At 43.8% G+C, this 17921-nt stretch overlaps 1 protein-coding gene across 2 annotated transcripts in view; it reads left to right on the top strand.

Moving 5' to 3' along the window:
• The window catches only part of SCAPER (S-phase cyclin A associated protein in the ER), a 306133-nt gene that overhangs the window by 148022 nt on the left and 140190 nt on the right, over positions 1-17921 (top strand). For both annotated transcript variants that reach the window (XM_061595510.1, XM_061595511.1), the window contains exons 22-23: positions 1067-1132; positions 7472-7583. In XM_061595510.1, the coding sequence (XP_061451494.1) occupies positions 1067-1132; positions 7472-7583 (178 nt within the window). The remainder of the gene's footprint in view (positions 1-1066; positions 1133-7471; positions 7584-17921) is intronic.

Below are 17921 nucleotides of genomic sequence, written 5' to 3'. Positions count from 1 at the left end.
TAAGATCTAAACAAATATGGAGTGCAGCCCAGATGGATACAATCAGTCAGCAGAAACTCTGAAGCGAACAATAATCAATCACAGAAGAGGAGGAGCCCATATAAAAAACTCTGCAGAATTGGGAACTGTTGCTAGTAAATAGGGTTCTCTAAAAGTTTGGCTTCATAACTGTTGCACATGACTGCCATTACTGGTTCCTTTTGTTTTTCTGCTCTTTTGGGATTTTTTGTGGGGTTTTCTTTTTTGTATTTTCAGTATGCTATTTTACAGTAAATTAGTCACTACCATGTAGCCTGTTTCACTGCTGGGCTTTGTTTGCAATAACTGAGAATTTAAACATTCTAAATCAGCAAGATATCTTCTGAATTTATTTTTGCCAAGGCTTCATGTTAGCCAATGGCTGGGCTGGTGAATCGCATCTTGACCCAAGCCAGTTGAGCCTAGTTAAGCAGTCTCAAAGAAGCACATGCCTCTGTCTCCAGCACTTTGGCATTTTGCCAAGGTAAACTTGAATACTTCTAATTGTCTGAACAGGTTTGTACTGCTGACTCCCGCTTACATTTAGGTAAAGTGAAACAGCCATTCATAGAGGGCTTTTCAGTTTGCATAGGCAGGGGGAAATCATATAATTGCATCAATTGCTAACACTTGTTCTGTCATGAAACATTAATGAAACCCAAATGTGCACTATAGTTTTAAGCATTTAAAACGTTGTTGATACCAGCTGCTTGTTCTGTCATTATCAGTGGAAAGACACACTTTTTAAATACTAGAAGTGTTTTTGTCTTCTTTTCTAGTATGCTTTTTAGTTGATGCTTATAATGATAATAAAAGCTTCAGATGTTTCATCATACAGTTATTAAAAATGGAGTAATGTCTTTGCCAAGTTTCAGATAGCTACTGCTGTTGACAGAGGAAAATGGTCTTTAAAATAACGTAGTTTTCCAAGATGGCTGCTAGCCTCTACTCTTTCATTGCTATGAAAGAAAAAGAAAGCTAAAATGGTAAGAAAGTATGCAATGCAGAATAAGCTGTAACTAATATTTTAAAATGTTTTCTTCCTTAGGGCAAAAGAATATGAAAGTGTAACGGAAGTGAAAAACTCCACCTGTGACTCCCCATACAAAGCAAAGTAAGCATTTAGTCCTTGATGTAAATTTGATATGTAGTACTTAGACACAACTGTATTCCTCGAAGATAATGGTGATAATTCATCCATGTACATGGTCAAGCAGATTTTTATTGTTTGTAGCCAATGGCTGTTGCAATATCAATCACAAAAAAACAAACAATGAAGAGTAAGTTAAACATATAAATTATCAAAACATAAAACTGCAAAGTTCCCCAAATCATGTACATTTTTTTAAAAAAAATCCCTTTGCAGTCAATACTGTTTTGAATAAAAAAAGTAACTTTCTCACTGATGCATAAAGCTACCGTACAGGTAACAAATTTGTCTACAACCATGTAATTTTGAAGTTCTCTGATTGACCTTCTAAGAAAAAATGAAATGAATTAGAAATAACTATTTATCATTTAACTAAATATTATTTAACTAAAATAGTTAAATAAAATAGTTAAATAGTCGGGCTTTGGGCGGTATAAAAATTGAACAAAATAAAATAAATAAATACAATTCATGTATCTGCTTATTTCAAATAAATAGGCAACATTCCCATATACCAGCCAACTATTCCTCACCAGCTTCCTTGCTTCTCTGCTTTCACCCACTCCTCCATCAGCAACATAAGAATAACCTTGCTGGTTCATACCAAGGGCCCATCTAGTCCAGCATCCTGTTATGTCAGTGGCCAACCAGATGTCAGTGCAACAGCGCTCTCCCCTCCTGTAGTTTCTGGCAACTGGTTTTTACAAGTGTACTGCCTCCGATAGTGGGGGTAGGACATAGACATCATGGTTGGTAGCCACTGATAGCCTTACCTTCCATGAATTTGTCTAATCATTGTTTAAAGCCATCAAGCTGGTGGCTATCATGACATCTTGTGGGAGTGAACTGCATAGTTTAACTCTGGGCTGCATAAAGTACTTTCTTTTGTCTGTCCTGCATCTTTTAACATTCAGCTTAATTGGATGGTCTCAAGTTTAAGTATTACGTTCAGAATCTTTCTGCCTATCGCCAGCCTTAGCCCTAAACATCTGAGTTTTCTAGTAAGATATTTTCAGGAAACATAGTAGTTGCTTTCAGTCCATTGCATCTTAACAAAGATAGTGAGTCCATCACATGTCTTCACTACTCTGTGTAACTGATCGCTAATATCATGCCTTAAAAGAGCTAAGTTTTGTATCATTTGGGGTGTTTGTAATAAATGGGAGTGTCACTTTGGATCAGAGAAATTATGAGCAGAAAGTTTTCTCATGAAAATGTATTACTATAAGAGGGTCATGCTGTACAGATACACAAACAGGAATCTATCAAATGTGCATTTTCCAAAAACACAGCCATCCTTCAAAATTTGCACTCATCCAAATTGTGCAATGCAGTTCTCCAACCAGCCAATGTTTACAAAAATGCATATACTAGGGAAAAGTGCATGAAATGAGTATATTGTTAAAATACCATACAAAAATGCATTATATTAGGGAAAAATGCTTGAAAAAAAGTGTAAATTAATCAAAACTGCATATAAAATGTTTCTGGAGAAATTGTCACTAAAATGCTTACGAATTTTTATGAAGATTATTTTAAAAAAACATCGGAAATTGGTGCAGAAATGCGGAGAACTGAATTTAAGACTGGAAAAATGAGAAACAGAGAACTGAATCTGACAGACCCATCCCTAATCACCACCTGAGTTCACTGTTAGAAGGAGCAATGGTTTCTGCTCTAGATACTTAGAGAGAAAGAGAACTATTGACTCTTTGCCTGCCTATGAATGAAAAAAAGTATGCAGAAAGTTATTTTGGGGTGGGAGGCAGTGGGGAATTTTGCCAAAATCCATACTAGGGGTAAGAAGCTAAAAAAAAAGTTTGAATCTATAATCACAGTATTGAATGTACAAAATGATTTTGGTGCTGATTAAAGGCAATGTTTCCATCAATTCTCAATGTAGATATTCTTGTATAGATTGTTGTTGTTGCTATTATAGCGCTTAAAATAAACTAAGTGCTGCATGGGGTGGAGTGGGGGGGTAAAAGATTAGTTTTGCCTAAAGGCTTACAGTCTAAATATTGACACAAGACTAAAAGAGGAAGGGTGTAGGGAGGGTATAAAGGGAGATCAGAATATGCAGTGGTAATAAGTCTGGATCCCAAGGTACCCTTCTGCATGCAGAAAGCATTTTCCACTCATGGAAGGATTGTTTTGCACCTTATGCTAAAATGTTGCGCAAGAAAAGTAAAACTAACATCTCCCATTTGTTGACTTGGGGGCAGAGGAGCATGTGCAGCTTCTTGCATGAGCAGAAACTCAAAGGAACCTAACTGATAGCACTGTGTCAACTCATGTCAAGCTTTTGTGTAATTCACAAAACACCACAAACTGTTGATACAGGTTCAGCAGACATTTTCTCCCCACCCATTTCCTCTATCCATTTACCAGAGGTGAGAGGCCTGAAGGATAGAGGCAGTCTGTCGTACAATACCTGTTGGATGACAGAGCAGCTTCAACCCCAGCTAGTGTGGCCAATTATCAGGCGTGATGGGAGTTGTGATCCAGCAACTTCTGAAGGGTACCAGATTGGGGAAGGCTGATTTAAATGACAATTAAAACCCTCCCTCTAGTTTTGCTGATAGTGATTGAATTAAGATTAGATTTAGATTTTAGTTTTATTGTTGGAATTTTAAGGTTCTAATGTAAATTGTATGTTTTTATGTTGTGCGTCGCCCAGAGTGGCTGGACAACCAGCCAGATGGGCTACTAATAAATTTAATACATAAATAAATAAATAAATAAATAAGAATGAACTTCCTGCACAATCCATCACAGTCTTAAATTTGTCAAGTCCTCCAAAGGATCTTGCAGTAGCAACATGGAGAGGAGGCTAGATGAGCTTTTAGAAAGAATGGAATAAGATTACTTTCCTTAAGTCAACAAACAGCTCAATTCATAGCTCTCCTCACACTATGCCAAGAAATTAAGCAATTCTGTAACAATTGGAGTTACCTAAGAGAAGGTAACTTTATATTCTGCGCTAGTAAGGGAAATGGAAGAATAAGAGCCTTTTATGATGCAGAAATGCAAGTCTCCATGATAGAACTTTTAAAAGTATAAGGCAAAACATAGGGCTCCGGTTTGACTGAACCATAACTGGAAAAACTGAAGAAATGTAGCATAGGCAACCCTATATCCGAGGTTTGTTTTCATAGGAAAAAAAACTATTTTAAAATGTATTGCTCATGCAGGAGCACACAGTAGTTGAGTGAGAGCCTCCAATCCTGTATCCGACTGATAAAAAGCAAACCCTTGCTAATAGCAGGAATTTATGGCTTTAAAATTAGAACCATCTGATAAATCAAACGTTGGCTCCAATCCAGTTTAAGGTCTCACAGCTAAGGCTGTAATCATAAAGACACTTACTATCTCCTAAGTAAACATATTAGTAGCAAGTAATTTATATTTTTTATTTATGAAATATTTATAAACCACACTTTTGTAAAGTATAGCAAGGTGGTATGCGCTAAACATAAAAAGTTAAAAATAAAAGATGAGCAGATGTTATCAAGATAATGATAATTATAGCAGAATCTAAAGCAGTTAAGGACATATTGCAAATCAGCTACCAGGAACATAATACACAACTAACATCCACCCACCCAAAGCCCCTCCAGGATAGAAACATTTTACAGCAGAGCAGAAAATAGGAGGGATTGGGCCAGGCAAACATCTGGGGGAGGGAGGGATCCAAAGCCTTGATACAGTTTAGCCAAGTACCCTTCTTTACAGAGGACCATCCTCTTTTGAAGGAGCCCTCTATTTGAAGAGCTGGTCAGTCCAAGTCCTGTTTAAAGATAAGGAATCAGAGGAAGGAGAGCAAGTGGGTGTTAATGTTACTCATCAACAGTGAGCACCTGGGCTGCAGACTGAGCAGGCACACAGGTCAGTTGTGCATCCCACTAAGCTTTACTCATAGTAGACCCATTGAAATTGATGGGCATGACTTGGGCCCATTAATTTTAGTGGGCGATATCTTACTAACACATCCCATTGGTGCAAGGATTCACACTTGTGCAATCAAACTTTCCTGCCCACTCCACTGTGCACACCCCGTACCTCCCCAATCTGATCTTGATAATTGAGGGAACCCCTAGAATAGGTTTAGGGGGTGCACAGGTGGGGAGGGGAAAGTTCCATTGTGCTGATGGGATGAATTGGCGCTACCTTGGATACAATCCCATGAATCTACTCTGAATGTAATTTAGATGTAACCAATTATTTCTATGTGTGCATCTATACGTTTAAATCGGCAGATGCAAATTCTATGCAAATTTGTATTATCTCTTGTATTCTTTTTTTATATTACTCTTATTATGCATTTCCTCCTTTTTGGCAGTGTGTTGGTGGCCATCCTCATGCAACAGCAGAAAAGGCCATCTTCTGCTTACCCATCTGCTTCATCTCCAAAGGCAGGAGGATACAGAGCAGGGCAATAGAAAATTTGTATAAATGAAACGAGCAAAGGATGAATCAAACAAAATGAAACAGAGAAGGAATAAGCTCAGCATATGAGGAAATCCACCAGGCCCTGATATGCTTTTCTGGTGTCAGCCCAAAACCTGCCTTTTTCAGCAAACCTTTGACTGAAGGGCCATATGCAGGGCTGGCACCAGACTGCAGCAGGCCATTGGGCACCAGACCGCAGAGGCCCTTGGCAGCAGTAGGCAGAGATAGCCGCCACTAGGGGCTCCCAAAGGCTCGGCTGCGTCAGCAGATTAATGCTCTGTGTGCACCCACCTGTCATCACCAAGATGGGGAGGGTTGATGTACCAATACAGGTGTTGTCTGGGAGGATGGCTGCCGCTCTGCAATCCGCACCAGCATCAGATCATGGGGTGCTGGCATGGATTGTGGAGTGGAAGCTACATCTGCCCAGTCCCAGCAGGGGCTCCTCTCAGTGCTAGGGGCCATTGGCCAATGCCCAACCTGGCCACCTACTGGTGCCAAGCCTGGCCATACATCAGTGGGAGAGCATCTGGTTTGCATGCAGAAGGTCCCAGGTCCAATTATTTTATTTTTTAAAGAAAATGTATGAATTGCCAGGGCTGTGGAGTCAGTACGCCAGACCTTCAACTCCGACTCCTCTATTTTTCTACTGTCCGACTCCGACTCCTTCATAAATGGCAAATGTATATTAACTAGTAATAACAAATTTACTGTAGTAAAATGGTAGCACAAGGCATTTCATCACCACCACGTGAATCCAGAGCTTGGAAAAGTTACTTTTTTAAACTACAACTCCCATCAGCCCCAGGGATTGGGCTCGTGGGAGTTGGGCTCGTGGGAGTTGTAGTTCAAAAAAAGTAACTTTTCCAAGCTCTGGATTCACGTGGTGGTGATGAAATGCCTTAAGCTACCATTTTACTACAGTAAATTTGTTATTACTAGTTAATATACATTTGCCATTTATGAAGGAATCGGAGTCGGTACATTTCTACCAACTCTGACTCCACCCAAAATTGCTTCCGACTCCACGACTCCGACTCCACAGCCCTGTAAATTGCTTGTTCCAAAATCATTTTTCCAGGGGTGCAGTTATGCATAAAACATGATACACAAACTAGTACTGGATTCAGCCAAATCACAAACCTAAATTGACCCTATTTGTATTTTGACCAGATTGGACTAAAGCAGCCACAGATATCTACAGAGCAGATTGGCTTGTCCCAAAACAATTTGTAGAGATTTGTACAGATCTGTAGCTCAAAACAGTCTCTAATGAAGCCAAACAGGGTGTCTCTGAAATACAGCAATTCATTAGTTACCAAACCATATAAAGAGAATGCCAAGGTGGGGAGAGGTTAAAATGCTATTATCCCACCCAACACTGTCCAGTCACTGTGCTTGGAGGGAGTAAAGTCCTAAAATGCAGAAATCTTACTTGATTTTATCTAGTGACTGGCCAGTCTAATGACTTGACTAGTGTTCATTAAAAAAAATGACATTATAATGTTGGAAGTGCTGGAGGATCCTACAGTACATGCAGGGGAAAGGTTAGGTGATGAGGGAGGTCTCTGAATCCAAGAAGGCAATCCACTAACAGAAACCCAATCCTGTGCCTCGGAGCATGTCTAATACCTGGGTTGCTGTTGTAATATAAATACACATTTTGACTGTAATCACTTACACACTTGAGGGTAAGTCTCATTGAATTCATGAACGGATGTACCCAGGATAGGTGTCTATTATTCTTCAACACGTTATGATTCATCAGGTCCCAGTGATATATTACAGGAAGATAATTTTCCCAGTTCTGATCTTTATTTTTCTTTCCCCCCCCCCTTGTTTGCATGGAAGGCTTCAGCGATTAGTAAAAGACCTGCTAAAGCAGCTTCAAATTCAAGACAGCAACAAAGTATCTGTTCTGGATAGGATTTTGGGAGAAATTTCACGTATCCTGGAAAAAGAGGTACCATAGCTCTTGTTACTCAACAACTCTGTAGGACACACTGCCAATCACATTATTTGGTTGCTTAGATACACACTCACAACATGTTTGTGTTGGTATGGACATGTTGGTCTTAGCAGGCATTGATAAATCTGTGGGGTTTAGAATATTGACTGGCAGTACAATTCTGTGCATGTGGTAACGTACATATAGAATTGCACCCTGTAATTCATTCATGTGGCTATTGAAAGTGTTATATAAATACAGTGGGTTACAGCCAACTAGTTTTACTCTGAGTAGGCCTACTAAAATTAATGGACATGACTAACTTAGGTCCATTAATTTCAGTGAATCTGTTCTGAGTAAAACTTAGCTGGATGCAACCGCAAGAGAGGGAAAGGAGAGATTTTACAAAATACATTGTTGTGATTATGTATTGCGCTCTGTGGTTAGTGGGTGGGAAGTTACAGTATCAGTGTATTAAAACAGAAAAACAGAACCCAGCATAGACTGCCAGCAAGAGCTGGTGTTTTGTATTCAATTTTTTTTAATTCTTTAAAAAAATATTATAAATATAGGAAAAAATACAAACAAATCATTCATTAGATAAATATAACTAAATCACCATTAAATCTCAATTAGAAATCCACTACTAAATCAGAGAACCATGCATATGCATTATATATCATTTAATTTATTGTTCCAAAACATAAGAATAATGGGTGGTATTAATGCTAGTCCCATTCAGACCCATTAATGTAATAGACATGACTAACTTAGGTTCATTAATATTAATGGGTCTACTCTGAGTAGGATTTAGTTGAATACAACCCAATGCATTTCCCAACAAATTGGGGATCGTATATATGTTTCTCCTGTGTACATATGGAGTAAGCAAGTTTCTTCACAACCGCCACATCAGTTGTAACATCATAATGCTGGAGGCCCTCTTCTTGTCCTCATACCTTGTAGCAGGGATGTGGATCTGTGGCCCTCCATGTGACCACTGGCCTTGCTAGATGGAACTACAGGGAGCTGGAGTCCGACGATATCTGGAGGGCCACAGGTTGCCTTTCCGCTGCCTTTACAGGATGATGAAATGTAGAGCAGGCCTTGCCTGTATAGTTTTGGAGCAAGGAGAACACATTTCCTGCAGTACTTTTCTACATCTAATTTATTGTTCCCAAAGTGTGTGTTTCTCCCACTGCATCTAACGTTGTGAAAATCCTTAACGCTCTAAATGAACAAAATTGAAAACCACTGCAGTCTCATGTAAAACAATTTCACTGGTTATTGGTTAAAGATGAATTTAACTTTGGGTTTTGAATAGCAGCAGAGTAACATAAGCTTTGTGTGGCTTATCAGCAGCTTTTCAGACATGTGTATGCCATTACTACAAGTAAACAGAATTTAAATGGATGGAGTTGACATGGGATTTTTTTTTCTCCAATTACCAATCCTGTTTTTAAGAATACAGCCAGACTGCTGCTTGAAGCTGGCAGCATGTCACACAGACCTTACTAAGTAAGTTCATATCTGCCAAAGTTTATAAGCTGGTGGAAGTTAGAAGGCAAAATATTCCCTGACCCATGTCGCAGAGTGTAATGCGGTACAATATCAGATTCTGGCAAACCCTGCTTTGGTTTGGGTTCATTGAAATCCAAATACCACAAGCGAGGGAAGAAAAATAAATATGGGCTGTAGGAGTATATGCTTGGAAAATGGGAGATCTGTGCTGTGTGATGTCTATCCTACTTGTCTGCACTCATGTGGAGTAGCACAACTGGGTCATCCTAGAAGAGCACGCTTGATGCATTCAGCACAGGAGAAGTGCATGTGCGAAAACGTACCCTGGGGTCTACTAAACAGTTATCCGTGGGTTGGTAACTTCTAGATCAGCCACCCCGTTGTAGTCTAATATGTGGCCCTTCGGATGTTGTTGGACACCAGTTTCCATAATCCCTGACCATTGACTATGCTGGCCAGGGCTTTTGGTAGTTCAGTAACATCTGGAGAGGACCACACTTGCTACCTGCTACACCATACTGGCTCTTAACTAAGGGTTTGTATTCATTTCTGAACAAATGAAAAACTGATTTGAATGGGGCTATTCAGGCCAGTTTTCGCTTGTTCTGAAATTAATGCAGATAGGTTCAATTTGTTCCCATTAATACCATTTGCGTTCAGTGGTCACAGATGAACACAATTATAATCCATTACCATTTGGAGGGCACCATTTTGGCTACCCCTGGATTACAGTTTTGGGCTATAACTGGGGAGAACTAAGTTCAGATCCCCACTCAGCAGTGACTCTCACTAGATGACCTAGTTGCTATCTCTTAGGGAATACTATGTCACACAATTGTGACATGAGGGTTTGGTGGGGAGTATACATACTGCCTTGAGGTCATTAAAGGAAAGGTGAGATATAAATGTAATAAAATATGTAAAAAATAAAATATATAGATGTTAGGTTACTAGCTGGGAACAGCTACTGGAATGTATCTCATCAACTGTAGTGGTGTTGGTCAATTTCCAATCTCAGTTGCAAGTGTTCATGATCATCCTTAAAACTGTAAAGAGCTTAGAACCTGGTTACCTGAAGAACTGTTTATTTTCCATAGGAGGTATGCCATCAAGCGGGTAATGACTCCACCTATCGTCCAAAGGCAAGAATGTTTCTGAAGTCAAGACTAGGGACGTCAGGTCCCTCCCACTCTCCAGTTCATTCTTGCCTTCGTCTGTGCAAGATCTATAGCTAGTGACTAGATAAGTTTTTTGGTTTTGTGTGACAGAAGGTGGACTTCTTGTGTGTCTATTTTACCTTGTTCCCTTCCCTCTGTCCTGTCTTTTCCCGTTGTTTGTGTGTCTTTCCTGGGGAGATCCCCGGGAAAGTTCTCCTTGCCCGGGTGCTTTTTCTTCCCAGGACAAAGCCTAACGACGTTTTAGAGAGACCGCGGCTGCGGTCTCTCTCCCTCAGCGGCGGACGCGGCAACTGCGGCTGCAGTTTCCTCCCCCGCTCCACCGCTTCTTTTTCGTGCCCTGATGATCGGGAGTCTGCGGCTGCGGCTTCCTTTTGTCTTTGGCTTTTTTAATCGGCGGCGCTTCAATCTCCCGCCAGGAGCCTGTGTCTACGGCTCTCTGCCTGTCCCTTAGCGGCTTCTGCCGGTTGGGCCACCTTACCTCCCTGATCCGACCGCGGCGTTTTACTCCTCGCCGAGACGGTCTCTTCAGCCCGCGGCGGCGGCGGCGGCGGCTTGCCTGTTCGCCGATTTTCTTCAGCTGGCTGCCCTGCCTCACGGAGGTTTTCCTGCTTAACTCCCGCAGCTGCGATTACGTCCTCAGCCCCGCGGCTGTATAACTGTTCTAGACTGCCCTTTTACAGTTTTTAAAAACTTTTTGGAAGCCGTTGTTTCGTTTGCTGGCGCTTCCAGGGGACCGCCATTGCTTCTTCATCCCCTCTAGCCTCTTCTGATTGGCCAATTTTCCCGCTTCTTTTCGCGGGCGCCATTTTGATTGTATATTTTTCCCCGCTCTTTGTACTAGCCTGTTAGTATCGCAAAGGGGGGTCGCCCTTACTCGGGCTGTGGATAGCAGAACCCAGGCTCTCTTTCAACTCACTGTGTGATCTGCCCCTCGTGTGTGTGTTAAAAGATAGGATCCTATAGATCTACATAGGTTCCTTCATTAACTCCACTTCTGCTGCTGGCCCTGGCAACTATTTGATTACTGCTGCTATCTGGACCAGTACAAAGACTATTATTGCTGCTAGGACTGTGCAAAGCGGTTGACACTGTGCAAAGCTGTGCAAATATTACATTCTGCTCCATCCTGTACCAAGCCTGCCGATACTGTGCCAAGCTATCTGTGCATTCTGCCCCAATTGTGGCTGTGTATTAAGACTGTTCATAGTGTACATTCTGCCGCATCGTGGCAGTGTACTTAGCCAGCTACCAGTGCATTCTGCCCCAGTCGTTTGCTGTATACTGCACCTGTTCTAAGACTGTTCATTGTACATTCTACCCCATCGTGGCAGTGTACTTAGCCATCTGCCAGTGCATTCTGCCCCAGTCGTGTGCCGTGTACTGTGCCTGCTCGGGTCTGTGCATTCTGCCCCATCCGTGGCCGTGTACTGCTACCCTTTAAAATATATGATGGCAGAACAGCCAGAGACAACCCAGGCAACCAAGCCGCCACAACAGCCAGAGACAATCCAGATGACCAAGCCTAAACCTCCTAAGGCTGTCAAATATAAGCACTCAAAAGCGGTGGCCAAAACCAAACATCTTTCCAGCCACAGCGCAACCAAGCGGGCCACACTATGTCTCTGTTCCAGTTCCAGAGGAGTCAAACCATGCACAGTTAACTACCCTATTTCATTCTCCTGCTGCCTCCTCTGATGAGGAGGACTTTCCTGGCTTTCCTGTACATCCAACGGTCAACCAATCTGGGGCTTACTCCTCGTCACTACCTGTGGGGCCGTCCGCGCTTCCGCCTATCCAAGAGCAACCATCTACATCTCCGGGACTGCAGCTGTCCCACGAGTTCATCTCACAACTTCAGGGCATGCTGTCATTTTTCGCTCAGAGACAGTCACCATCACAAGTTCCCGCTATCCCTCAACACAGCGGGGAACACTTTATACACAGTGAGACAAACCCATCAGGCTCCCCAGACCCGTTTGACATTGCCAGGGGCAGGTTCGTTGATTACGCCTCTTGTGAGGAGGAGTCCGCATTCGCGCTGCAAGACCAAGGAGACGAATGGAGTGACCATTCGGACCATGAGCAGGACACATCCTATCGCCTCTTCAATGCCTCAGATTACCAGCCCTTGGCGCGCAGAGTGTTGAACACCCTTGGCCTTCAATCTACTCCAACTGCAGCTGCCACTCCTGCTTTAAAGGGAGCCAGGGTCTTGAAATCCCCCACGCCAGCAGAAAACTTTCGCCCTGTGCCAGACCCCATCGCTAAATTGGCCAAGGACGAATGGTCCCACCCTTTACAGGCACGTCGCTTCAATAACATTGCGGACAGACGAGCCTATTTCCAGTTTAGTTTCCAGATCCCTCTTGCCAAGGGAAGGGGACTCTCATTTAAAGGATGCCACTGAGCGGAGACTGGACTTTGCTTTACGCAAGACCCATGAGGCCATCGCCTTTTCTATGCGTGCATCTACATCAGCCTCTATTTTCGCCAGGGCAGCGATGATGTGGTTAGACCACCTCATCGAGGACCCCAATCCAGATCCTGCCACTCTGCGCAGATCGCTACTCAAATTGCGCAAAACAGCTGCTTTCGTGGCCGATGCCACCTTGAATGCAAATCAGCTAGGAGCACGCGCTATGGCAGCTCAGGTTGTTGCCCGACGGACCCTCTGGCTGCGTCACTGGCAGGCTGACTCTACTGCCAGAGTTAATCTATCACGGGCACCTTACGCCGGAGCATTACTGTTCGGCGAAGAGGCACTAAAGGCAGTGCTTGTTGACCCTATGGACAATCGAAAGCCTGTCTTGGCCACCGTCAGAAACATCGAGCGCAGACCTTTTAGACGTTTCAATGCGTACCGCACGTTCCAGCCCTTTTGAGGAACGCGGCCCGGGGGATGAGGCTGTGAGTTCCCAACATATGATTTTCGCTCCTCCAGAGGAGGCTGGAACCGGCATTTCCCGGGCAGAGGTCAGTACCAGGGCCGCAGAGGCTCGTCTACGTCCTCATACAGGGGAGGGTCTCGACAGCGCCGACAGTATTAATATAATACCAGTGGGGGGCAGGCTCCTTCTATTTGGCAAACATTGGCTAAGCCTTACTCAGATCTCCTGGATCAGAGACATTTTCTGTTATGGATATGCAATTGAGTTTTGGGCAATACCTCCAGACAAGTTTCATCCCTCTCCTTGTCCCAGGGCACCAGCTAGGCATTGCATCATGCAGACTGCGATACATAATCTCTTGGACATAGCGGCGATAGAGCCAGTTCCCACTGCTGAGAGGTTGGAAGGGGTATACTCCCTCCTATTTGCTGTGCCCAAACGAGATCTTTCATGGAGGGCGGTATTGGACCTCAAGTTCATTAACCGTTTCGTAAAGTATCGCAGGTTCAAAATGGAATCCCTCCACTCCATTACAGACAGCTTGCACGAAGGAGACTTCCTGGTTTCTATCGATCTAAAGGAAGCGTACCTCCATGTGCCCATTTGTATAGCCCATAGAAAATTTCTTCGTTTTGCCTTTGGCTCCCAGCACTTCCAATATCGCGCCATGCCGTTCGGATTGTCGTCTGCTCCGAGAGTGTTTACCAAGGTGCTACTTATTCTAGTGGCTCACCTTGGGCTTCAAGGGGTCCATATCTACCCCTATCTGGATGATCTTCTAATACGGGCGAGTTCTAGGGAGCGGGCTCAGCATCATCTAACACTCACGCTACATGTCTTACAGGCCCACGGTTGGGTAGTCAACCTCGACAAAAGCCATCTACAACCAACCCAACGCCTACAACATCTGGGGGCAATGTTGGACACCCTGCAAGCGACTGTGTTCCTGTCCACAGATCGCATATCTGCTATCACAGACATCACACGATCTCTGATGCACAAAACATCTGCAGACGTCATGCTTCTAGCCAGGGCTCTCGGAATGTTCGTGTCCACCATCCATATTGTGCCATGGGCTCGAGCCCACACTCGCCAGCTACAGTGGATCCTGCTGCCCTTCCAACACGACATTGCCACCTCAACCCATCGAGTAATCCCCTTGAGCCCCACACTGCGCTTGTCATTCTGCTGGTGGACAAGGGCACAACATCTCACCCAAGGCACTCCGTTCCGAGAACCCCACAGGACTGTCATTACCACCGATGCCAGCCTCCTTGGCTGGGGAGCCCACTGCAACTCCCAGTTTGTTCAGGGAGTTTGGAACGCAACAGAGCAAACTCGGACTATCAACTGGCTGGAACTAAGAGCTGTCCACTTAGCTCTGCTTCATTTTCAGTCTCGCTTCCACTTGGACCATGTCCTCATTCGAACGGACAACACATGTGCCAAATCTCATTTAAACAGACAGGGAGGCACCAGGTCCCGACCTCTGCAGAACTTAGCTTACCTCATTTTCGACTGGGCAGAACAACATCTGCAATCTCTAAAAGCAGAACATCTCAGAGGAATTTGGAACGTGACAGCAGACTGGCTCAGCAGACAACAGGTCTTTCCGGGAGAATGGAAACTTCATCCGACCGTGTTCCATCTTCTCCAGTGTCGGTTCAGCGTCTTCTCAGTTGACCTATTTGCCTCCAGTCGCAATTGCCAGCTACCCAGGTACTTCGCTCGATACCTGGATACGACAGCGGAAGCGGTGGATGCTCTGTCACTGCCGTGGCCAGAGGGACTATTATACGCCTTCCCTCCAATACCCCTATTAGCCAAAACTCTGAGGAAGGCACGATGCGAGAGGGCACAGCTGGTCCTGATAGCACCATTTTGGCCCCGTCGACCGTGGTTCTCGGAGCTCCTTGCAGTGTTGGTGACAGATCCCTGGCCACTCCCAGTCAGGCCAGATCTCTTATCACAAGGTCCTGTATGGCATCAGGATCCCAAGTGGCTCAACCTAACAGCGTGGCTTTTGAACGGGGACATTTGAGATCGGCTGGCCTGTCAGAAGCTGTTATTGACATTATTTTGGCCTCGAGAAGACCATCTACCACTCGTATATATCAACATACTTGGGTGGCATTCTCCAGGTGGTGTCAGTCCCAGAACATTGATCCTTCCAGGGCTACAGTACAACAGGTGCTACAATTTCTTTATAGGGGCCTCATGATGGGACTTAGACCCAACACTTTACGTCGACATGCGTCCACTCTGTCGTCCATTCTCTCAGTGTCCTCCACTGGTGCCCCTATTGCATCACACCCGTTCATCAAACGCTTTCTGAGGGGAACCGCTCTACGCTCACCAGCTGTAGTCCACCGCTTCCCTTCATGGAGTCTGTCAAAGGTCCTGCAGGCTTTACAACGCCCTCCGTTTGAACCTCTTCGGACTGTGCCTTTATGTCTGTTATCCTTCAAGGTCTTGTTCTTGATAGCAATCACCTCTGCCAGACGTGTCTCAGAATTGGGCGCCTTGTCTTCTGCTCGTCATCTCTGTGTCTTTCACAAGGACTCTGTTGTGCTGAAAACTGACCCTTCCTTCCGTCCTAAGGTCAATTCAGTTTTCCATTGCAACCAGGACATAGTTCTGCCATCATTTTGTCCAAATCCTACTCATCGTCTCGAGAAGGCCTGGCATTTGTTAGACGTTCGGAGGGCTCTCAAGACCTACCTGTCCAGGACTCAGGATATCAGAAGGACCGAGTCTTTGTTTGTATCCTTTAATCCAAGGTCTATGGGGCAAAAAGTAGCTAATTCCACTTTATCCCGCTGGTTGCGTGCATGTATTGCCTTAGCTTATGAGTCCCTTAAGCTTCCTGTACCAGCTAGCATAACAGCTCATTCAACTAGGTCAGCGGCCACTATGGCTGCTTTTGCTACTAACGCTCCTGTTGCTGATATCTGCAGGGCTGCTGTTTGGTCTACCCCACACTCGTTTATAAGGCATTATAAAATAGATCGTTATGCCTCTGCCGATGCCTCTTTTGGCAGACGAGTGTTGCAACAGTTTCTTAATGAGGATTAGGATGTGGGTGGTCCCTCCCTGTTATGGGCTGCTTTGGTACATCCCACTTGATGGCATACCTCCTATGGAAAATGTACCAAAGGTGATTTTCATAGGAGGAATGCCATCACGACCCTCCCAGTTGGAGGATACCTAGATATTTTGTTGGGAATGTTATATATGCTTGTTACGCTATTTTATTACATTTATCAGTGAAGTCAAGACTGCTATCGCTGTTATCTCACTATTTTAGAGTCATATTATTATGAATGTTGCTATTATGTTATGTTCTTGCTGGTAGGCCCGTTGGCCTTTTTTCCTGCAGTTTTAGATATTTCTCTTGGACTCGCTGCGAATGAACTGGAGAGTGGGAGGGGCCTGACGTCCCTAGTCTTGACTTCAGAAACATTCTTGCCTTCGGACGATAGGCGGCGTCATTACCCGCTTGATGGCATACCTCCTATGAAAATCACCTTTCAGGTGAGACCAATGGTACATTCCCTGATGAGTCTGCTCGAACTTTCCAAGAACCTTTGGAGCCTGCTCACCCTTCCAAGGTTTCCTGTCATCTGCAATTAGGTGGGTGGTGATTGGAAAAAAAATTTCTGGGTTGCTGCCCACTTTTTTTTTATTTGAAACTGTTTTACCCTTCAACCAAAAAAAGCAGCATACAAGGATTATGATGATGATAATAAAATAAACAATGTAGGCCTGCTCTTAGGCTTACAATCTAAAAGACATGACACAAAAGGAAAAAAGCATTGGGAGTGACAGGGAAAGGAAAACAAAAAACTAGTTCTTAGTTAAAAAATTATTATAATGGCCAGTTGCTGGTCTTGCAGCAGAGCCAATGGAGTGGTCCTACTTCCCTTCTCTCACTCTGCTTTAGGCCACTGAAATGGTTGCTGTCAGGTAACAGTTTATGGAACACCCTTCCCAGGGACACTCTCCTAGTGCCAACTTTGATATCTTTCTGCAACCAAACAATTTTTACCTTTGGTGGCCCTGGGGTTTTTTAACTGGAGGACTGCATAGAAGCTGCCTATTTGTTTGTTTGTTTGTTTGTTTATTGTATTTGTATACCGCCCCATAGCCGAAGCTCTCTGGACAGTTTACAGCACCTGAAAACACCAAAAACAGATATACAAATTTAAAACTATAAAATTAAATAAATATTAGACACCCCCCTGCATCTAGTTTGGCTAAATTTCTACAGTACCAGAAGTACACACTTGGTTTCGGCACTGATAGTCAGGTTCTCTACAGGCATAGCCCTAATTACCTTGTAACCCCAATTAAGACTTTGGGCCAATCTTGGCAACATGATTTCCCTCCTCCCCAATAAAGTTTCCCCCTCCCATCTTAAATGTGATTAAGGGAAACACTAGTGCCAACCTTTAATGTGGTTAATGCTACCCAGGTTCCTGTTAACCCAGCATCGGAAACCTACTTTTAGGCTGCAATCCTAAAAGTAATTCCCATTGGACGCAGTGGAACTTGCTTCTTCATCAACAGACAGAGCCAGTGTTAATGTCTGATCAGGCCCTCAGAAGTCTAGCGCCTGCGTAAATGGCATGTTCTCTTTTGCCCAGTCATGGCGTACTGCTGAGCTAGCTAGACATTCTGCTGCTTCCCATGTCATAATATTGATGTTAGAGCAACTACTGCCATTAAGACCCCTCTTGTTTATATCTGGATCATTGTTGAGAATC

The sequence above is a fragment of the Rhineura floridana genome, chromosome 14 (genome assembly GCF_030035675.1).
Source record: "Rhineura floridana isolate rRhiFlo1 chromosome 14, rRhiFlo1.hap2, whole genome shotgun sequence".
Taxonomy (NCBI): Eukaryota; Metazoa; Chordata; class Lepidosauria; order Squamata; family Rhineuridae; genus Rhineura; species Rhineura floridana.
The sequence above is the reverse complement of the archived record's forward strand: the minus strand, read 5'-3'. Positions and strand labels throughout refer to the sequence as shown.